This window comes from Schistocerca serialis, chromosome 2 (assembly GCF_023864345.2).
Source record: "Schistocerca serialis cubense isolate TAMUIC-IGC-003099 chromosome 2, iqSchSeri2.2, whole genome shotgun sequence".
NCBI lineage: Eukaryota > Metazoa > Arthropoda > Insecta > Orthoptera > Acrididae > Schistocerca > Schistocerca serialis.
In genome coordinates, this window is record NC_064639.1 from 484,901,372 (window position 1) to 484,925,823 (window position 24,452).

A 24,452-nucleotide genomic window follows, 5' to 3' on the forward strand; every position below is an offset into this window, starting at 1 on the left:
GCAATTTTCCATTGTTACATCCTCTCGATATACCACGGCATCAACCGCAAAAAGCCTCAGTGAACTTCCGATGTCGTCCACAAGGTCATTTATGTATATTGTGAATAGCTCCCCTGCGGCACACCTGAAATCACTCTTACTTCGGAAGATTTCTCTCCATTGAGAATGACATGCTGCGTTCTGTTATCTAGGAACTCTTCAATCCAGTCACACAATTGGTCTGATAGTCCATATGCTCTTACTTTGTTCATTAAACGACTGTGGAGAACTGTATCGAACGCCTTGCGGAAGTCAAGAAACACGGCATCTACCTGTGAACCCGTGTCTATGGCCCTCTGAGTCTCGTGGACGAATAGCGCGGGCTGGATTTCACACGATCGTCTTTTTCGAAACCCATACTGATTCCTACAGAGCAGATTTCTAGTCTCCAAAAAAGTCATTATACTCGAACATAATACGTGTTCCAAAATTCTACAACTGATCGACGTTAGAGATATAGGTCTATAGTTCTGCACATCTGTTCGACGTCCCTTCTTGAAAACGGGGATGATCTGTGCCCTTTTCCAATCCTTTGGAACGCTACGCTCTTGTAGAGACCTACGGTACACCGCTGCAAGAAGGGGGGCAAGTTCCTTCGCGTACTCTGTGTAAAATCGAACTGGTATCCCATCATGTCCAGCGGCCTTTCCTCTTTTGAACGATTTTAATTGTTTCTCTATCCCTCTGTCGTCTATTTCGATATCTACCATTTTGTCATCTGTACGACAATTTAGAGAAGGAACTACAGTGCAGTCTTCCTCTGTGAAACAGCTTTGGAAAAAGACGTTTAGTAATTCGGCCTTTAGTCTGTCATCCTCTGTTTCAGTACCATTTTGGTCACAGAGTGTCTGGACATATTGTTTTGATCCACCTACCGCTTTGACATAAGACCAAAATTTCTTAGGATTTTCTGCCAAGTCAGTACGTATAATTTTACTTTCGAGTTCGTTGAACGCCTCTCGTATAGCCCCCCTCACACTACATTTCGCTTCGCGTAATTTTTGTTTATCTGCAAGGCTTTGGCTATTTTTATGTTTGCTGTGAAGTTGCCACGAGCCGCAAGATTTCGGCTTCGAGCCCCTTTCTGGCACACTGTTGTAACTGTTGTAACGTGGAGTGGGCTAGAGAAGCGAACAGTTCCCCGCTGGAGAAGAGTCGGCAGTCCTCTGCATGAATGGCAGGGAGGACTTGCAGGGACTTGCGTGAGCCTCTGGCTGCTATCGCGGGTGGCCTGTGGACCCTGCATCGCCGATATCAGAGGAGACGCAGCGCCGTCACGGCGTAGTTCTCTGTGCGCCTCTCGAGCAGACACAAGACATGCTCGGAATCGTCGGGGCCCTCTGGGTGAGTAGGCTATGCAGTCTCGACATCTATTTCTCCGCTCTGCACCGTCTGCTGTTTCAGACTTAAGACCCCACGCCTAAAAGTCACCGTTCATCTACCAGGAGCTGTGTTGTCGTCTGTTTATTGCGCCCTTTGCACTACAGCTCCTACAAGCGGAAATCGAAATGTGCCATGTTTTCTTCACAAAAAAATGGTTCAAATGGCTCTGAGCACTATGGGACTTAACATCTGAGGTCATCAGTCCCCTAGAACTTAGAACTACTTAAACCTAACTAACCTAAGGACATCAACACATCCATACCCGAGGCAGGATTCGAACCTGCGACCGTAGCGGTCGCGCGGTTCCAGACTGACGCGCCTGGAACCGCTCGGCCACACCGGCCGGCTTTTCTTCACAAAACGCGTCTTCAGTGTTGTGTTCTTGGTAATCTTGTAAGCCACTAGACTTGACGCAGGTGTCAAACCACCGAGAAAGTCTTTCAAACATGCGTTAGTAGATGGTGCAAGGTATTGGTGTGAAGCTATGCTTCCCTATGCAATGGCAAACTTTAAAAGATATGAGAACTGGTTTTTGTTGACTACAGTTCTACTAGTTAAAAGCCTGTACTATATTTCTGTACTTGTATTATCATAGAAAAAACGTAATGCATGAGTATTAATGGCATTTGGAACGAAAACTTTCTTCCTGCTATTATTATTATTAACTGACGAGGAGGTATTGAATAGAATTGGGGAGAAGAGGAGTTTGTGGCACAACTTGACTAGAAGAAGGGATCGGTTGGTAGGACATGTTCTGAGGCATCAAGGGATCACCAATTTAGTACTGGAGGGCAGCGTGGAGGGTAAAAATCGTAGAGGGAGACCAAGAGATGAGTACACTAAGCAGATTCAGAAGGATGTAGGCTGCAGTAGGTACTGGGAGATGAAGAAGCTTGCACAGGATAGAGTAGCATGGAGAGATGCATCAAACCAGTCTCAGGACTGAGGACCGCAACAACAACATTATTATCTTCTTTCCTTTCTCAGACCTTAGGTCTGGTTAAAAATGGAAAGTGACGCGGACCTTGATCAAGCGTGACTTCCTTTTAATTGTACGGTATATGTTACATTGCATTTAAGAACTTTCGGGTAATTGAACATGTATCAATAACTACTGATTTCTGTAGTTGTATATACAAGTTTGGATGTAGCTGTATTGCGTTGATGTATTGGTGGATATTGTGTGGTATGACTCCTGTACTTGATAGTATAATTGGTATAATGTCAAATTTATCCTGATGCCACATGTCCTTGACTTCCTCAGCCAGTTGGATGTATTTTTCAATTTTTTCTCCTGTTTTCTTCTGTATATTTGTTGTATTGAGTATGGATATTTCGATTAGTTGTGTTGATTTCTTCTTTTTATTGGTGAGAATGATGTCCGGTTTGTTATGTGGTGTTGTTTTATCTGTTATAATGGTTCTGTTCCATTATTATTATTATTATTATTATTTGAGATCGTGGCCCTGTACAGAATTCTTTCAAAGATGAAAACAGCAATCAACAACTGGTTATAATACATTTATTTATCCTAATAGCACTGTTATCGATGTCGAGCCGGTAGCTTCATTTTCAGGAGGCTGTTCACGTTTAGATTAATTGTTGGAAAAACACACAACAACTAATGTTACCAACAACAGTTGTGGCCGAGAGGTTCTAAGCGCTTCAGTCCAGGACCGCGCGACTGCTACGGTCGCAGGTTCGATTCCTGCCTCGGGCATGAATGTGTGTGATGTCCTTAGGTTAGTTAGGTTTAAGTAGTTGTAAGTTCTGGGCGACTGATGATCTCAGATGTTAAGTCCCATAGAGCTCAGAGCCATCAACCTGCAAAGTCTTTCTTATTGGCAGTTAGATCCAGTTTCCTGAGATGGGATTTAGAGAGTTCTCAATAACGTATTTATTTACTAATTTGTCTCATTATTCCTTGTGGTGATGCAGTGAGCAGCATAGTTCTGTGCCATCATAATAGCTTCTCAGTTTTTTTGATGCAAATCTATTACGTTCAAAGATACATTGTTTTTTTTTCAAAAAAATGGGTCAAATGGCTCTGAGCACTATGGGACTTAAAATCTGAGGTCATCAGTCCCCTAGAACTTAGAACTAGTTAAACCTAACTAACCTAAGGACATCACACACATCCATGCCCGAGGCAGGATTCGAGCCTGCAACCGTAGCGCTCGCGCGGTTCCAGACTGTAGCGCGTAGAACCGCTCGGCCACCTAGGCCGCCATTGTTTTTTCATTCTCCTGGCAAATATCAGCTCTGGCACTTACGAAACAATATCCTTTCTCACTCTAGAATTTTTTTCCCCGCATTTCCAATAACTATGTGGATGCCAGTGTTGTTCGGCCTGCTGCTTGTACTGGTGAATACAGTGTTCGTAAAATTGAGCTACAAACTGCATGTAGCTGTCGCATAGTTGATAGTTATTTGAGCAGGAACTGTTTTCGGAGACGAACCGTTTCTGTGGTTCAGGAAGGGACATAAGGCACAGAAATGAGACTAGATTATACTAGATGAAAGAAAGATAGCCGTTTTACTGTGACTCTTGTAAATGTTACTTCTGCAAACAACTGTCTAACGAGGCAATAGTTCTCAGTGCTAGGGTAGACACGAAACATACAGTACTCATCTACATCTATCTATATTCAGCAAGTTACCTTTACGATGTGTGATGCAGGGTACTTTGTATACCACTATTCTCCTCCTCTTTTCCTGTCCCAGTCGCGAATGGTGGGTAGGAAGACCTCAGAATGAGCTTGAATTGGTGTCACTTCCTAGAGAGGAAGAACTCTTCGGTTTCTTTTACTATTGAGTCTGCTCCTGTTTGGAAGATACGTAAGTCGCTGTTGATCTTTTCATTACTTTCGTTTAAGCCTTGTTCGTCTTCAACGCATTTTCTGTGTGAATTATCCGGACCATTGATTCAGCAAGAAATCTACGTCCGCCCTACTTTCTACCACAATAGCTAGACCGTTTAGAATCCTAAGAATTGCTATCTCTTCCTCATGCACTTTTACTTCTCTTATGAAATTCACTGTCATTTTCTTCATTACCATATCAGTGTACGAACTGAAGAATAGATGTGATAAGTTCCTGTCGCTCCTTGCATCTTTTTTTTAACAGATCCTTGTCTTTCTCCATCTTGCTCTTTTATTAATGTCGCGGCTTTTGGAGGAGCGTAATCCCGGCTCCATTACACTTTCCCTCTTTCCCTGAACCATTAGCGAATACTGCGTACGAGAACGACTGTCGATAAGCCTGTTCACAACCACGAATTTATATGTTTTTTTCGTCCTGGGACTATCACAATAACGTACCTTGAAGGGAGTAATGTTTCTTAACTTCTTGGAACGTACGCTAAGGGGATTTTCACTGTAAAATACATCTCTCCATGACGTACTACACTTTCTTGTAGCCACTAGAAGTTGATGGTGTGTCAGTAACGCACTAGCGCCTTCTAAGTCAGCCACCCTGACGAAACGCTTTGTTCTTCCTTAGATTTTCTCTATTTCCTCGGTGAAACATATGTGGTAAGAATCCCACACTTCAGAGCAATGCTCAAGAGTCGATCGAGCTTTCCAAGCTAATTTCTTCGTGGATGAATTTCATATCTTTCCGATTCTTTCACTGAAGCTCCCTCTGGAAATTGCTTCCCTACAACTATTTTTATGCTTCGGATCCATAAGCATACATATCAAACGACGTCGACTGTTTCCACTTCTTGATTGCCCATCTTATCTCTTCACGCAATCTTCTTTCGCTAATGCTCCACCTACTGTTGCACTACTGCTACAGAGGATAATATTGGCAACAAATGTAATAAACACCACAGTCACAGTAAATTACCATCGCTCTTTCACTCGGCAGATGCAAGACAGGGAAAAACTTTGTATCACTTGTTAGTTCATGTGGTGCGCGATCGGTGCTTTTTAGAATACAGATCTTTTATCAAAATATTTTCCCGGCGATCTTTGCACGTCTCTGTATTTTGTGAGAGGAACTGGGAAACATTCTACACAGCCTTTAACATTTTGATGTTCGGATAATAAGTTGCCGTCTCTTTAATCTAAGAATAGATGATGAATGCAGCTAGCCGCTATCTCTGTGTAATCTCTTGTCTGTATAGACGTGTATCTGTTGTCTTTAAGATCCCTTCACCTCCACTCATAAGTCTATACAGTAAAGTAAGGCCCTCCCAGTTCTTGGCTGATCCGTGATAAGACAGGCGAAAAATTAGACTAATGGAGGATTCTTAGTATTATCTCTATTTTCAACCGCTCTCTCTCTTTCTCTCCTTTATCTATGTATAGTTTTTAATATAAGATTTCATTACGTAATATAGTGATAAAAAGAATCAGCCAAATAGAATTTTTGGTGGAGTCCTTCGTCTTGGTAATCAGCGGCTGGCTTGCTGTAAGAGATCTTTACATTTATTATTACTATTAAACACTGCAGTCAGTCGGGAAAATCAATCGTTTGGACAATTTGTTCCTTTTACGAAAGATTGTGAATTCCATATGTGTACGAAGCCTTTTTGGACGATTTAACAAAGACTCAGTGATTGCAGGCTCTCTTCGACACAGCTGAAACTTCCCCACTAATTACTGGGTCAACGTGATCAACAAATGATTCAGAAAAAACTCATTCGTTCATTCACTCCAGAACAAAAAAGTCACAAACCTTATTTATGGAGGAAATCGTGTATTAAATTCATCTCCATTACATGTCCAGATCTCCGGTGATTCCACGCCTTAATTATTTTCCTTTTACAATCTCTTTCTCTTCAAAACAAATGTTAATTGGCTCGCTTTAGCGAGAAGAAAAGCAGAATACGTATCTCTCAGAAACATGCCAATCCCTCAACAGATACTCCAGAAACTGTCCTAGTTACCCTCTAACAACCATGGAGAATGCATATATGCATCTCTGTTATTTCAAAGAATAAATGCACTAGAAAATACTTTGGCGTCGACGAGTTATCGCCGCATATATTACAAGAAAATCAGATCAGATAACTTTTCCAAAGTGAATGAATGTGTATGGTTTGATTGAAAATGATTAATTGGTGCGTGGTAGAGGGTATTTGCTGTGGGGACATTACAAGCCCTGCGGAATACTTCGATGTGGATACCCGAAAATGTTTCATGAACAGTAGGAGTCATCGATAAAAGGTTTTCGCCATATGAAAAAATGGTTCAAATGGCTCTGAGCACTATGGGACTCAACTTCTGAGGTCATAAGTTCCCTAGAACTTAGAACTACTTAAACCTAACTAACGTAAGGACATCACACACATCTACGCCCGAGGCAGGATTCGAACCTGCGACCGTAGCAGTCTCGCGGTTCCAGACTGCAGCGCCTAGAACCGCACGGCCACTCCGGCCGGCTCGCCATATGATAAACCGCAAATGAGCGAGTATTATTCTTCATGATTAGTACTCCCAGTTTCATTTATCGTGATACTGAAGCAACTGTGACCTGCTTTGTTTATAATGGAATGACGCAGTTTTTTGATCACCTCTCAGTTTCTCGCTGAAATAGGAATACGGCAATGTACAACTGCACCGGCATTACACTCCACATGTCACCCTATGGTGTTCGGTGGAGAGTACTTGGGTAATGCTGTCAGTCTCCCCATGACTACCCGCCTCCCATAACCCCCCTCCACCCCTCTAACTTGTTCCATTTGCGATTGGTGGACGGGAAGGCCGACTGTCGGTGCACCCCCGTAAACTCAAAATTCTGTGATTTTCCTGTCGTGGTCATTTTGCGAGTTCTGTGTCGAATGAAGTAATACACTACGTGATCAAAAGTATCCGGACACCTGGCTGAAAGTGACTTGTGACTTACAAGTTCGTGGCGCCCTCCATCGGTAATGCTGGAATTCAGTATGGTGTTGGTCCACCCTTAGCCTCGAAGACAGCTTCACTCATGCAGGCATACGTTCAATCAGGTGCTGGAAGGTTTCTTGGGAAATGGCAGCCCATTCTTCACGGAGTGCTGCACTGACGAGAGGTATCGATTACGGTCGGTGAGGCCTGGCACAAAGTCGGCGTTCCAAAACATCCCAAAGGTGTTCTATAGGGTTCAGGTCAGGACTCTGTGCAGGTGAGTCCATTACAGCGATGTTATTGTCGTGTAACCACTGTGCCACAGGCCGTGCATTGTGCAATCGCCATTCCCCAATTGCTCTTAAACAGTGGGAAGCAAGAAGGTGCTTAAAGCAGCAATGTAGGCCTGTGCTGTGATAGTGCCGCGCAAAACAACAAGGTATGCGAGCCCCCTCCATTAAAAAACACGATCACACCATAATACCACCGCCTCCGAATTGTGCGGTCGGCACTACACACGCTGGCAGACGACGTTCACCGCATTCGCCATACACACACTCTGCCATCGGATCGCCACACTGTGTACCGTGATTCGTCACTACACACAACGTTTTTCCACTGTTCAATCGTCCAATGTTTACGCTCCTCACACCAAGCGAGGCGTCGTATGGCATTTACCGGCGTGATGTGTGGTTTATGAGCCGCCGCTCGATCAAGTTTTCTCATCTCCCGCCTAACTGTCACAGTACTTGCAGTGGATCCTGATGCAGTTCGGAATTCCTGTGTGATGGTCTGGATAGATTTCTGCCTATTGCACATTACAACCCTCTTCAACTGTCGTCAGTCTCTGACAGTCAACAGACGAGCTTGGCCTGTACGCTTTTGTGCTGTACGTGTCCCTTCACGTCTCCATTTCACTATCACATCGGAAGCAGTGGGCCTAGGGATGTTTAAGAGTGTGGAAATCTCGCGTACAAACATGTGACACAAGTGACAACCAATCACCTGACCACGTTTGAAGTCCGTGAGTTCCGCGGAGTGTCCTATTCTGCTCTCTCACGATATCTAATAACTACTGAGGTCGCTGATATGGAGTACCTGGCAGTAGGTGAAAATGAAAAACGTATGTCTTTGGAAGGTCCGGATACTTTTGATCACATAGTGTATGTTGCTTGACTCTTCTTGAAAAACAATATTTGTTGGTATTCGCTGTCAAATTTTCCCAAATACAGCCAGGAAATGTTCTAAATGTGAGGCTAAATATTTCGATGCTGTACCTGTATAGTTCCAGGCCCGTCCAGCTGTTTAAACCTCCATTTCGGCAGAAATCGATCTCAATTTAGCACAATTGCCGACCATAACCGCGAGAAGCTCTACAGTGAACACTGACGCGTTATATCAAGTTCTTTGAGTATCTGTCTGGATCAAAAGGTACCAGTGTTAAACATACAAGGCAAGAGTTAGTGACCAATTTACCTACCAAATCTCATTTTTATGCTGTGGACCATCATCAGGTCTCGGATAAGCCAAGTATAAATAAAGGAATAACAAAAAAGTAAACCATGGCATAAAATTTTCCCATTTGAATTTAACATAAACCCGCCTTCTATACCATTAGCCAGGAGCACACGTGTAGCTAGAACAGCCATGGATGAACTGAACCGGCATCTGCCTGGAGAGATTTAGGAACACTGGGGCATACTTCCGTACATGCGGCTGCTCACGAGCTCTAGCCGTTACTTTTGCTGCGGCATCTTTGTCAATACTTCAACATGAAACAAACAGATGAAAGCAGTGTCTACAAAGAGGAATGACGCACTATCAAGTATTTTGACACAGATGCTAGTGAGAAACTCGTTTATTCGTTTATAATTCGTTTTTATGATACACGGTATGGGGAATGGACTAAAGTTTCGTTAACAGTTATATGTAAACAAATACAGTGCCCCTGACGATGTTATTCTTTGCATCAGTAACACGAAGGGGGTCAGAGTTTTGATCTTACTTGGCTACACACTTACGGTACTCTGAAACTAACTAGGTCGTGCACAATGTACACTGACAGAAGCTCTTAAATTCTGAAATATTTTACGCACCTGTAATACTTAAAAGGCATCATGATCATGATCTCACTGATTCAGAAAGGGTCCTTCCAGTTATCTTCATGTTACACGGTCACCTCCTTGTTGTCTTACCAGTTTAATGGTTCAAATGGCTCTGAGCACTATGGGACTCAACTGCTGTGGTCATCAGTCCCCTAGAACTTAGAACTAATTAAACCTAACTAACCTAAAGACACCACACACATCCATGCCCGAGGCAGGATTCGAACCTGCGACCGTAACAGTCGCACGGTTCCGGATTGCGCGCCTAGAGCCGCGAGACCACCGCGGCCGGCTACCAGTTTAATGATATCGTCTACTGGGTGTTGTGTGATGTCGTTAGGCTTAAGTAGTTCTAAGTTCTAGGGGGACTGATGACCATAGATGTTAAGTCCCATAGAGCTCAGAGCCATTTTTTGATATCGTCTACCCATACTTATTTAACATATTGTCAGACACCATCGTATCACATGGAATCCAGAAAAAGATCCTGTATTACAATTTCGGCAGGTATGTCTAATTACATACCGTACACTTCCCCATTTCAAGTTATTTATTACAAAGCGTAAATATTACCGAATATTTATTTTAGGAGGTCATGGTTGCAAAAAGCTAACATGAATTATTTATGGGAGAACGGACGATTTCCTTGCAAGTATCACGTTCAAGATCTTGTGCAGAAGCTGGGTATTGGTGTCTTCACTACGAAAAGCTTATGTTCTCCACTGCGTCTGACAATGAAATCGTAGGTTTGTTTGCTTTGCTTAATTTCGCTATATTGTCTCCTACGATTTCATACTTCGTATCAACTCTCTGCGTTAGTCAATCAGAGCGATGCGCGGTTCCAGTTCGCGGGTTTCATGCACGTCGTTGTTCAGATGTCTCGGAATTCTGACGAGGCCGATCTGTACGGGAATGCAGATTCTCTCGGGGAATTTCTTTCATTAAATCTTCTCGGGTTATCAGCCGAGTCGTGGTGTCACAACGTTTCGACGAATTACCTAAACGTCTAGTAGGAAATTCGTCGAAACCTTACGGCAACACGACTGACTCGACTGATAACCCGAGAAGATTTAATCTGCCATTCTTGTACATATGTTTCATTGCGGGATTTGTTGTTGACAATATTGACTCCTTGAGAAAATAATGACACATTCGTTCAGTGGATACTAGACGGAAAAAATAGTTGCACCTGGATAACGTTCTTTAAGTTGAGATGCTTCCTTGTGGCGCACTGCTTCTAGTTTGTACAGGAGCTCACAATAGTTGAGAACTTCTCTCTATAATGTGCTGTTTACTCGTAAATTATCTCAGAAATGTTGTTTGCGTTTATTACAATGGGCGATCAAAAAGTTTCTGTTTGAGGGCGGTGCTGAAGGGTATACGTAACACAGTGCGATTCCGACACAGGTATATACGCATTGATATGCAGGCATGTGGTTAGTGTGACCTTCGAACGGAAACTTTTTAATCACCACTTAGATTTCTTTAGCTTACGAATTTTCTAATCGGCGTTGTTCAAACTATATACTGATCAGTGTCACGTTCAAAGAGCTTTGGCTCGCAATGATTCTACGGAACCCGATACTCCAAAAATATTATTAATATATATGTATGTGTGTATATGTGTGTGTTTGTTCCATATCTCCCACTAAACCAATGGATGGATTCCAGTCAAACTTGGAATAGAAATCCTTTGCTGTCAGGCAACATCGCTGTGGGGTAAGAAACACCTAGTTGTAGTTCAGGAAATATGACGTCATAAACACTGAGATGCGTGAAAAAAACAATGAAGCATCATACAGGAAGTTTTAATAGAGTTATTCTTTACTACTAAGACATTCATACACTTGAGTCAACTTAAGGAAATCCCTGACAGCCTGCAGCGCTTTAGATACCTTTCAACTGTGAAGCGCAAACGGTTGCAGGCGAAAACAATCGCCAATACAGCCATGAAGATGTGTTGCCGTAGAGAGATTTACGAAACGCCGTTGTAGACACGCGAAGCAGCTGCGCCAAGTGTACAGAAACTGTACGGGATGTTACACTAGAAACATACTTATTTTTTTGTTTTCGTTTCTAATAGAAAATTGGCAAAAGGAATATCTGGATAATGCCGGGTTTGTCAGCTAATTAGCTAATAATGTCGACCTCGGGGAAGATCGGTTCCGGAGAAATGTAAAATACGAGAGAGAATATTGGCCATAAAAATTATCTTTGAAACTAGGCCGAAGAAAGACAAGCCTACATTTACAGCATTTGTAGATTTATAGGGAGCAGTTAGAGCGACTGGCGCATCCACAACGGGTCAAACACCATCACCGTCATCCAGATGGTGCAAACTCTGATGATGATCCGTAATTAAAAGGCCGAAACCTGTCAGAAGTTAATACCGGATGCGATCAAAACTGCTTTTAAGTAATTTTTGACGATCTTGACTGGAATATACTTTTCGACATTCTGAAGGAAGCACGGGAAAATACAGGTTACGAATGGTTATTTACAACAGGCTGCACTTGTGAAAGTGAAAGGCCATGAAACGGAAGCAGGAGTTGTGATGAGGTGTAACAGGGTTTAGCCTATTCTCCTATGTCATTCAACCTATCCTCCACAGAAATGAATATTCGATGCTGACTGCTCAGTTGGCTTCGAATGTACGACTCTGTCGTAATTGGCAAGGTGCCAGGGCGTTTTAAAATCATTCATCCGATTTCTCAGATTATTACTTCTAAATGAATTACGATATAAACTTGGAGTAAAATTCAACTTTAACGAAGAACTAGGAATGATTTATTTTCAAAAGAACTATTGGACCTTACACGGGTATATCTTTTACAGGCCTTTTTAATATTTTATGCAACTACGTTTAGGATCAAAGTTTTCATTTACCTTTCTCCAAATGTTTGACATACCCATGTTTAACCGGACGCACGGCAAAATTCAAATTATAATCAAACACTTTCCACACTTTTGCGATTAGGTTGCAACGTGTGTGTTTCGTCGCCTAGAAAAGAACTGATTAAAGCACGGAAGCTACAGGCCAATGAAAGTCACTATCGTCCAGTAATGGAACTATCTGTTCAGTAATGGAGACATAAATGAGAGGCAGAAGTTTCCTAACTTATCATTCACAATAAAGCAGCCCCTAGACGAGCAAAGGACTTGCTGTAGGGCACGTCAAAAGAACAAACGTTCACACAAATAATAATGTCTTCAGCATAAAGACCACTTCCTAAACGAATTAACATGAATCACTGTAACAAAGAAGCTAAGCATGGGTTAAGAATGCAGTCACAGTAACAGACGTGAGACAATAGAGCTTACCACACTACACGTCGATCTGCAGCGCCGATATCTCGTGGTGCAAATATAAAGACGGCACAGACGCAACCATCGTAGTTGCAGCGTTTTCCGTAATTATAAACATCGGAATAACCAATGACTGGTTACCACAAAAGACTGATCCCAGGGTAATTGAAGGCAACACTTGCCATAAAATGGTGGTAACTGGTGCACGATGAACCTCGCGACGTTGACGCCTTTAGTAACTGCAACGGAATGGTGCCGAGAGCTACTCTCCGGACTATATAAAGACCCGGTCGACGAACTACAGTGCATATCCACGGTATACGAAAAGGTCGTTGTAGCCAACCTAACAGAATTTGGAGGTTTAACCGTTTGCGCTGTTCTGGCCGACTGGAGCGGCCGAGTTCTTGCCTTCAAGTTGGTCACCCCGAACTGCCACGCTCAGAACGCGAGAGACATGCCTCCATCACCGCCTGGCCTCAACAACGATTCGAAAGGCCAGAGAAATAAGCTGGGTTCGTCACGTTGAGCATTACTATACTAAATAAACGAGGAATGTTAAAAATTATCCTGTCACCTCCAACGTATGAACGTCTATGTAGACAATATCTAGGTAGTGTCTGTGGACTTGGGAAAAATTGGTTTATTAGTATAAACTGAGTAATTAAGATTGACGACTTTTTAATTAATTGACGGACCTGTCTCTGTTTGATATCAGTTTACTCGGATTTTTATTGGCAGTTCGAATCTATGATAAGAATTTAAGGATAAATTTTATTACTCTCTGTTCCTTTGTGGTAGGTACTGGACTGGATAGGCGCTGTGGCCTCTTCATGTGACAAAGTCACTGCGTTACAATGTTTTGCGAATTATTCTTGTTACGTGGCGTCGCAGTACAGTCTAAATTGCTGGAAGAGGAGACATAATGATAGAGTATTTCACAAACGTATGCGAAACAAAATCACATGTCTTGAGATCAAGCGGCTTGGAGGCAAGTGCGTAGCGCGGGATCCGTCCTCTGTCCTCACATGGGACGAGAAAGCGTTCCTGGATGAGTAACACGCCGAGTTTTGTAACACCACAACGTGCAGTTTCACATCCGACAGCCTTTGACGAGCGGATGAAAAAGACAAGTCATATTATAGCTTCGAGGAAAGGAACCTGGTCAATGAGACATAAGATATACTCGTAGTTCTACGTCAAAGCATAACTTGGGAGATGCCATACCATATTTCATCGTTTTCAGATGAAGCCCGTATTTGGTAGGTTTAAGTTATGTGGTTAAAGAATATTCGTATTTAGTTATTCTGGCGTCACTGTTTGCGTGTTATGAAAGTATGATGTCTCAAGGTAACGACACGTTGAAGATTTCTCAAAAAAGGTTTTTAGTGATTAAATGTCAATAAAATATTGACGATTAAACCTTACAGAGATTGTTATACAAAAGAATTGTTAATATGTTACATAACTGCAGTGCAGTGTAGAGCATAAATGCGCGGAATTTGACATCATGTGTGGCTGGTTCGTGTTCTGCTTTACCCAGTTTTTTTTCATTCACCTTCACGTTTTCCACAAGTTTCTGGGAGTTTCTTATTGATTTAATGTAAGTATGTTCTGTAAAACTGGTTGTTATGAAAATATAAGAGCGCTCCCTTCAGGAGTAGAATACTCACGCTAATGGCGCCATTGGCACAGGATAATAGGGTGCCGGCCGGTGTGGCCGAGCGGTTCTAGGCGCTACAGTCTGGGACCTCGCTACCGCTACGGTCGCAGTTTCCAATCCTGCCTCGGGCATGCATGTGTGTGATGTCCTTAGGTCAGTTAGGTTTAAGTAGTTCTAAGTTCTAGGGGACTGATGACCTCAGTAGTTAAGTCCCATAGTGCCCAGTGCCATTTGAACCATTTGATAATACGGTGACCGATTGGTACAGAATGGCTCGACAGCGCCAGTAGACGGAGCATTAACTTTCTCCCTCAGGAGTTCGTTCGATGTTGTGAACATGTAAGGGAAAATGGACCGATGAATTTCAAGACTGCTTTGTAGATCACTGCATGATTCTATCATAGTTTAGCATTTATTTAGTCATTCAAAAACTGTTTTAGATGTTAGGATAGGTAATTCGTTTATAAATATTGTGCCCAATCTTTCTCTCTGTCTCTGTCTGTTTTTCTCGCACATTCAACTGAATTACAGAAAATGTAACAGTAATATTACAGCAAATACACTCCTGGAAATGGAAAAAAGAACACATTGACACCGGTGTGTCAGACCCACCATACTTGCTCCGGACACTGCGAGAGGGCTGTACAAGCAATGATCACACGCACGGCACAGCGGACACACCAGGAACCGCGGTGTTGGCCGTCGAATGGCGCTAGCTGCGCAGCATTTGTGCACCGCCGCCGTCAGTGTCAGCCAGTTTGCCGTGGCATACGGAGCTCCATCGCGGTCTTTAACACTGGTAGCATGCCGCGACAGCGTGGACGTGAACCGTATGTGCAGTTGACGGACTTTGAGCGAGGGCGTATAGTGGGCATGCGGGAGGCCGGGTGGACGTACCGCCGAATTGCTCAACACGTGGGGCGTGAAGTCTCCACAGTACATCGATGTTGTCGCCAGTGGTCGGCGGAAGGTGCACGTGCCCGTCGACCTGGGACCGGACCGCAGCGACGCACGGATGCACGCCAAGACCGTAGGATCCTACGCAGTGCCGTAGGGGACCGCACCGCCACTTCCCAGCAAATTAGGGACACTGTTGCTCCTGGGGTATCGGCGAGGACCATTCGCAACCGTCTCCATGAAGCTGGGCTACGGTCCCGCACACCGTTAGGCCGTCTTCCGCTCACGCCCCAACATCGTGCAGCCCGCCTCCAGTGGTGTCGCGACAGGCGTGAATGGAGGGACGAATGGAGACGTGTCGTCTTCAGCGATGAGAGTCGCTTCTGCCTTGGTGCCAATGATGGTCGTATGCGTGTTTGGCGCCGTGCAGGTGAGCGCCACAATCAGGACTGCATACGACCGAGGCACACAGGGCCAATACCTGGCATCATGGTGTGGGGAGCGATCTCCTACACTGGCCGTACACCACTGGTGATCGTCGAGGGGACACTGAATAGTGCACGGTACATCCAAACCGTCATCGAACCCATCGTTCTACCATTCCTAGACCGGCAAGGGAACTTGCTGTTCCAACAGGACAATGCACGTCCGCATGTATCCCGTGCCACCCAACGTGCTCTAGAAGGTGTAAGTCAACTACCCTGGCCAGCAAGATCTCCGGATCTGTCCCCCATTGAGCATGTTTGGGACTGGATGAAGCGTCGTCTCACGCGGTCTGCACGTCCAGCACGAACGCTGGTCCAACTGAGGCGCCAGGTGGAAATGGCATGGCAAGCCGTTCCACAGGACTACATCCAGCATCTCTACGATCGTCTCCATGGGAGAATAGCAGCCTGCATTGCTGCGAAAGGTGGATATACACTGTACTAGTGCCGATATTGTGCATGCTCTGTTGCCTGTGTCTATGTGCCTGTGGTTCTGTCAGTGTGATCATGTGATGTATCTGACCCCAGGAATGTGTCAATAAAGTTTCCCCTTCCTGGGACAATGAATTCACGGTGTTCTGATTTCAATTTCCAGGAGTGTAAATGATTTTGCTGGCTTTATCTAGAAGAGGGCGCGCACCAGTTGCAATAGGATATTTTGCACTTTATTGTTTAAATTATTGTATTTCACACGATGTAAAAATTGTACTACTGAATAGAAGTAGTGATCAAGTAAGAATGACCTTACGAGTTTTACTAAAAAGTAAGAAGGACCAACTAATTTTTATGTGGAAGACTATCTAAAATATGAATCGCACTATTTGTAATGGAGCGTTTATGATCTTGCGTCCTTACTGACTGGATATGGAACTTTCTTTTTGAATTATAACATATTCATAGATATTGAAGTTTTTATTCATACATACTGCGGACACAGCAAGATGAACAGCAGATGGACAAGCGAAGAAATGTGTCTTTTAGTAGAACAAACGCAGAAACGCCGGAGAATGCCGCGGTTACAAATCACGATGGGGAGCAAGTTCCGTGTCATGCACTAGCTCGTTTCTGAGCGTGCGCCGATCACGATGCAAACCTCGTCTGGCGTGCTTAAAGAAGAGATACACGTCCCGTGTGATCCATCGCTGAGGCAGTGAGGAGGTTCTGTGACGTACTCTCGACGAAAATCACGCTGCTCTATTGTTACTGAACTGAACCTGTTGAAACCAGGAATGCAGAGTGCATTTTTCTGCTGTGTTTTTGCCATTTCGACTCTGCACATACTGGGTAATAAATGAGCAGCTGAACTTGCTATACGAGGACGGCCCCTACCGGGAATCACATGAACTGGCAACTTAAAACTGACGCCAATGTAAATTTTTATTTTCGATGCGTGAGCTAAATTTTACTGAACGATTCTGTCTCCATTTATGTATACGATTCATTCATGCGAAATCAGACGACTCTTTTTGAAATAACTTGAACATCTCTGTTCCTTTCTCAACTCCTCGTTCGACACCAATGGTCACCACCACTACAATAGCCTTGTGGTTGCTGACTCCGACCTCCACGTTCACTAAATCGAAAAATTCGAGTGTGTTCACTGCCAGCATATCCAATACGTTTCCTTCGCGGATTGGCTGTCTCTCTATGCTCTAAATAATTATAGGAAGATACACAGGCATGCAGAACTTAAGTACACAAGACTTCTTCCTGCCAAGTAACATAGCTCTATGAAACTTGGACCATATATAGGAAGAGCTTTACAGTATAGTACACAAGGTTACTGAAACATAAACGTAATGAGACGAACAGAAATGATACTGTCATTCAAAGACAATAATTACACTGAAGTCACTGCAGTTAATGATGGTCCCCTGAACATTACATAAGGCGGAACACAGTTATTAATAGGGTGTGTGAACACCACGGATGGCAATGCATGCTCTGCAATGTACTCCCATGCTGGTCACAAGGTAGGTACGGAGTTACTGGGTTGGGTGTTCGATTTGTCCATCAGTATGGTTGACAACTGCTGAGTGGTCGTGGGTCGTGTGAATGGCTTGCAGTTCGTCTTCCCAATGCATCCCACACGTTTTCCATAACATTTCAGCCGGTGGAACTGACAGGCCAGTCCAATAGCCGAATATCCTCTAATTACGGCAACTCCTCCACTTGCGCTGTTCAGTGCGGTTGCGTATTCTCAGCCTTAGAACCGAAGCCTGGGCCGAGTTCACCCCTAACCAGACGCATAAACAAAATGAGTACTAAAAAAGACTCCGCCCGAGAAGGTAACAAAGGCTCAACGGCACCGACCGGCCGCCGCGCCATCCTCAGTCCATAGGTGTCACTGGATGCGGATATGGAGAGGCATGTGGTGAGCACATCGCTCTTCCGGCCGAATGTCAACACAAGACCGAAGCCGCTACTTCTCAATCAGGTAGCTCCTTAGTTTGCCTCACAGGGGCTGAGTGCACCCCGCTTGCCATCAGCGCTTGGCAGACCGGATCGTTCACACATCCAAGTGCTAGCCCAGCCCGACAGCTCTTAACTTCGGTGATCTGAAGGGAACTGGTGTTCCCACTGCGGCAAAGCCGTTACTGGAAAATGAGTACGGTGTCACAATAATGCTGACCGATGAGTGAACAGTGTTCAAAGGTTAATTCAGTACATCTGTGCAACATAGTGCCACCTGACACCATAACACTGGGACCATCAAAACTATTATGTTCGACAACGTTGGAGGTACCCTCCTACAACGAGAGGTGGGTACATCTAAAGCATCCAAAAAATGTCGAACATGATCGTTTTGGTCGTCCAGGTGTTACAGTATAGGAAGGCATAATTCTTCATTTGCATACTGACCTTCAAATCTTGAACAGATACATTCACAACCCATTGTTGCCACTATTGTATATCGTCTGGTTCCTTAAATCGACTGCAAACCTTAATGAATGGAAAAGGTTTGTACACAGTAAATACTGTCGACATTTGCACCATTGTGCACTATTTTCAGAGCAGTACAGATAAAAAGCTAACTGGGACTCACAAAGTAATTATCTGAATGGGACGGAAATAGGTAGATTTGATGTACATATAGAGACAGACAAATAATCTAAATTTCAGAAAGTTTGGTTGATTTATTCAAGAGGAAGAACTTCACAAGTTGGGCAAGTCAGTAATGTGTTGGTCCACCTCTGGCGTTATGCAAGCAGTTATCAGTTTGACATACAGTTGTTGGATGTCCTCGTGAGGGATACTGTGCCAAATTCTGTCCAACTGGTGCGTTAGGTCGTCAAAATCCCGAGATGTTTAGAGCCCTGCACACTGTCAAAGGCTTTCTCCATTCAAGGTGCAAGGTACCCTCTGCCATGCACCGTATAGTGGCTTGCGGAGAACGTATGTAGGTAATACAATGTAAGCTTTCACGGCTGCCATTCCTCTCCGACTGTGTGAAACATCTTCAACCTTCCTCTTTTCTGTTAAAATTATTACGTTATTTATAAATCTCAATAGCCTCTCTATGCGTAACCGCAGATAATGCGATGATTTTGGCATGACACTCGTCTCAGAGAATTTTATGAGGTTCAGTCAAATGAAACCTGGTCAGCGCGTCTAACTTTCACCAACTTTTTGCCACATGGAGTAACCAGTGGTTCCCGAAAATCAATCCTTTCCAGACCCAGGCAATCATTGTAGGTCGTACCACTCGCTCCTTCCGGCTCCTTGATTTCTCCCTTACCATCTGCCCCCGTCCTATCCGCCTCTCACTCACCCTCACCTACCTTGGCCTCACCATTGACCATCACCTCACCTGTATCCCTCATCTCCGTACTATCCAATCCAAAGCCCACTCCTCTCTGGTCGGACATGGGGGTTGAACCCGTCTACCATCCTCCACACCTACAAATCCTTAATCCGCCCCATCCTCTGTTATGCCAGTTCAAAAATGGTTCAAATGGCTCTGAGTACTATGGGACTTAACATCTGTGGTCATCAGTCCCCTAGAACTTAGAACTACTTAAACCTAACTAACCTATGGACATCACACACGTCCATGCCCGAGGCAGGATTCGAACCTGCGACCGTAGCAGTCGCGCGGTTCCGGACTGAGCGCCTAGAACCGCTAGACCACCGCGGCCGGCTGTTATGCCAGTCCCGCCTGGATATCCACCCCCCCCCCCAAATTCCATAAGTCCCTCCAGATCCTCGAGTGCCATGCACTCCGCCTCGTCTTCCGTATCTTCCGTCCCCCGCGTGGATCCTCTATGACCTGACTCCTTTCCCCCATATGCTCCTGTTCCTCGAACATATTCGCATACTCTACACCTCCCGCCACCTTGATCCCCCTCATCCCCTGGTTGCTCCTCACCTCTCCAACACCTGTCCTCTTCCGCACCTTCTCTACACCCTTCATCTCCTTTCCCAAGCTGGCTTCTGCCAACTCTCCCTCCCAGATGATGCCCTCTCTCCCTCCATTTATCCCTCCTATCAACTCTGATCCTCATCTCCCCCTCCTTTTCTCTGTCCTTTCCCTGGGCTCCCTCTCCCCCCTTCCATCCTGTTTTTTCCCCACCTACCATCTCTCTGCCTCTCTTCTCGCCCCCCCGGCCCCGAGTCCTTTCGCATTCCCCTCCTCTGCCTGTCCCCACTCCCTCTCGCGCCTGCCCAACCCCCCCCCCCTCTTGTGAGTCCTCGTCCTCCGTCGGCTCCTTCCCCCCTCCCCCCACTTCGTTTTTCCTCACCTTCCCCCTTTTCTTACCCATCATCTGTCGAGGTTCCCCCCATGTGCCCTCGGCTGTGGTGTGTCATATTTGTGGCAACTTTTTAGAGCAGTGTTCAAGTGAGTGTTCAGTGTTGTGTATCTCTACAAAGTGTTGCGAACAGAAATCATGCTGTCGCTGGGTGTGATTTTTATATCTCTTGTGAACAGAAACCAGGCTGTCACCGTGTTTTTTAATTGTCTGTCTATTATTTTACCTGTCTGCTTCCTGTGTATTTTATTAACATCGCCAACCCTTTGTTCTATGTTTTAAGTTCCACAATTTTCCCGCATTTTACCATGTAAGTCACCGATTTTATCGCCTGCTTTAATTATTTATTATCTTCATTTTTAAAAAAACAAATTCTTATGGCTGAAGAGCGGCGTACTAAGCTGCTGGCAGTCTGCCCCCTTCGGGGGGAATCGAATCTTAATAAAGGAAAAAAAGAATGCATCTAACTTTGCCTTTCACGTAAGGTGGCACCATGTAACTGCGGGTGTCATGGCGCCATCTATTGGTAGAGAGACTGACGCGTGTGCACCGTTTAATGTTGCATAGCGCCAGTGTGGTTTCACGCCGAAGAGTAGGTGGTTACAAAAGTTATCGTCCACTATCGAACATGCAGGAGAGTAAGCAGGGACAACGAGCAGTGATTCGATTCATAGCATGTAAGCTTTCACGGCCGGCGTCTTCATTATTCGATTTTTGTCGGCGGAGGGAGTTGGGGGCAGTGCAATGTATCGATGGACGAGCTTCACAAGATCTTAGACGAGCCATGAAGTCGAAACGCCGAGGCATGTTGTCCAATGGCGTGATCCTCCTTCATGATAATGACCACCCATACACGGCCAATGCCGTGAAGACGACATTGCAGCAGTTTCGGTGGGAAACTTTGGAAGATCCACCGTAGAGTCCCGACCTTTCACCGTGTGACTTTCATGTGTTTGGACCTCTAAAGCAAACTATTCGCCGACATCGATTCGCAATGGACGACGAAGTGTGTGACTGTGTCCAGGCCTGGATCCGACAGCAGCCTACTAGCTTCTTCAAGAATGGAATCGACCGGCTAGTGTCGCAATGGGATAAATGTGCCAACAGTTTTGGCGACTATTTTTGAGTTTGTGTACTGTCTATAACTACATTTTTGAATTAATAAAATCACTACCGTTACTTTACACTAGTGACCGGGTTTCATTTGAATGCCCCTTATATTTCATGATCACCCTGTTGGTAAAGATGTTTCGCTGCGGCCGATTTAACCTTATGTCCCAGGCGGCAATTCTTCTTGTGTTAGCTAGGCGGCTGCTAACACTTCTTTTTGTGATACCAACACAAACCAGCCAGCAACTACAAGGAATTTTATACACAACCCGTATTTGGTGTAGAAACTACCTTCAGACCCACCAGGAAGACAAAGGAATGTTTAATATCGGTAAAAGATAACATGACATCCTTTGGTTACACCTTTCAATCGAGAATGTTGGCGTTACCAGAGATAATCTCGTAGCCGACGTCACTTGATGGACTGTGGTGCCCTCTACACTGCCCATGTATTCGAGGCTCTCTCGAGTCGTGATTGCAGTTAGCCACTTTACCTCTGAAGATATCTCTCGCAGTTGGAAAGTTTTAAGTGATGTACTTCTGTATATGCAGGCGTACATATCGATGTAGTCATCTAAATATCTGTAAAATTGTTTAGAGTAGGATTAAAAAGCGGAAACCTCCCACTTCAAGAGGTTATTGGGTGACCCATTGCGATAACTGAGGTAACGTGAGCTCTTAGCTCGGGTTAAGGACATCGTACGATAGTTTGTAGCCCGAGGGGTGGTGACCCTAGAGCTGGAGGTATGGACTGTTTTAATATTCTGGAAGACAAATGGCGACTTGTAAGAATCTATAAAAAAGATCCAGTGCCGACCCTAGTTACAACCTGCTTAACATCAACTTTTAAATCATTATCCATATACAGTATATTTTTTTCCTTTCCCTGTGAGTTAGGGGGGAGGAAGGGAGGGGGGCGCCCTTGCCTCCGGGTGTGAGGGCCCCTGTCGCCACTGTCTCCTCTGCCCGAGAAGTGTCCCGTGGCAGATGCGTCAGGCGCTAAAGCTCAGCCACCGTGGCAGTTGCGATAACCCCACCCTTGCTGACTGAAGCTCCAGGGCTCGGTCGCCGTCTGCCTCCGTCTCAGAAACACTTGATCGGTCCAACTGCTTAGGCTATGAGGCACGAAGTCCATCAAGTGCTTGCTTCGAAACAGTTTTCAGTAAACAAGCAATGAAGGTTGTCTTTTCGGACGTACTCATAGGGAGTGTTTCGCAGATGAACCCAAACATTATGATCACTGTCCACCGGCAGATATAACGGTGCCTCGTGCGATTGCGGGTACATGACACGATAAAGAAAGCACACAAGTGGAACAGAGATGAACGGGGAAACATTCTAGCGGCAAAACGGTCCGCAAACAGGGAAAATGATATCAGTGACTTTGACAGATGGCAAAGTGCCACGGTCCGGACTACAGGAACGAGCGTTTCAACAACGGCGAAGCGAGTCGACTGTTCGCGTGCTGCTCTGGTGCGCATCTGTGAAACGTATTTGAAGGTCGGAATCCACGCCTGAGTACCGAATGTGGATGTCCGAGGCTTGCCTGCTGTGTAAAGCAGAATAGGTGGTCAGCTGTGGCAGGTCGACGGTACATTACAGTGCTGGTGCAGGCACTAGGGTTTCAGAGCACGCCTTTCAGCGAACGCTGCTGAATATGGGACACCGCAGCAGGCGACCCTTAACTGTTCCCATGCTGAACTGACAACATCGTCAGTTACGATTGCAGTGGTCACGGGGTCATCGAAAAACGACTTCCCTTGTTGTGCCAGGTCAATGGTCGTGTCCGAATACGCCCTCATCTAGACGGACACGGACGCAGGCCAGTGGGGGTAGTACGATGCTATGGGGAACATTCACCTGGCGTTTCCCGACGGACTGGCCTCTTTCAGCAGGATAACTGCCCTTGTCACGAGGCGAGAATCGTTCTACAGTTGCTTGAGAAGCGTGCTAGTGAAATGACGCTGATGTCTTGATCACCAAATTCGGCTGATCTTTACCCGACTGACAACATCTGGGACACCATCGGGCACCAGCTTCGCGCCCACAAACCATCGGCCACATACCTGTAGAAACCTACCAGGAACTTCTCGAATGCAAGCTTGCAGATTCACGACTGTCCTGCGTTCCACAAATGGACCGACACGTTGTTGAGCAGGTGCTCGTAATGTTTTGACTCATCGCTGTATAGGGTCGTTAGTGTGAATAACGTCGCAAGCACCATGAAGCTGTTGTCAGATGATGCCGTTGTATACAGGGTCAACGCGAGTCAATGGCAGAACTTCTCTGGTTTTTCTGGCATGTTTTCTGTGTATTTTCGTACAAGCGACCCTAGTCTCGGATGGCTTGTTGCAGATTAATAATATTTTCATGATTTATATGCTTAGATACTGAAGTTTGCTTCTGTGAAAATACCTCCACAACAGTTAAAAGTCTGTAATGATATGTAATCATCAAAACGTACAGCGCAAAACACAGAGTATTCCAACAATCTCAGGCGCATAAGTAGTATCATGTGGTTGTCGTCACTGTTGTAAGAGCTCACCATCGCATCTTTGTGCAGCTTTTCTATTGCATTCAGTGAACCCTTACGCGAGGTGCACATCGGCCAGTTCTTCACTTTAATGGCCGGCCGCGGTGGTCTAGCGGTTCTAGGCGCGCAGTCCGGCACCGCGCGACTGCTACGGTCGCAGGTTCGAATCCTGCCTCGGGCATGGATGTGTGTGGTGTCCTTAGGTTAGTTAGGTTTAAGTAGTTCTAAGTTCTAGGGGACTGATGACCTCATATGTTAAGTCCCATAGTGCTCAGAGCCATTTTTATGCACCTTATACATACATAAAAAATAAGCAAGCACTGTAAATGACCATCTTGATATTTTCAAC

At 45.0% G+C, this 24,452-nt stretch overlaps 1 protein-coding gene across 1 annotated transcript in view; it reads left to right on the top strand.

Annotated features, from left to right (window-relative positions):
• The first annotated feature begins 1,243 nt into the window (after positions 1–1,243).
• The window catches only part of LOC126457410 (platelet glycoprotein V-like), a 102,406-nt gene continuing 79,197 nt past the window's right edge, over positions 1,244–24,452 (top strand). Inside the window, exon 1 of the mRNA XM_050093679.1 lies at positions 1,244–1,383. Coding sequence (XP_049949636.1) covers positions 1,357–1,383 — 27 coding nt within the window. The 5' untranslated portion in view covers positions 1,244–1,356. The remainder of the gene's footprint in view (positions 1,384–24,452) is intronic.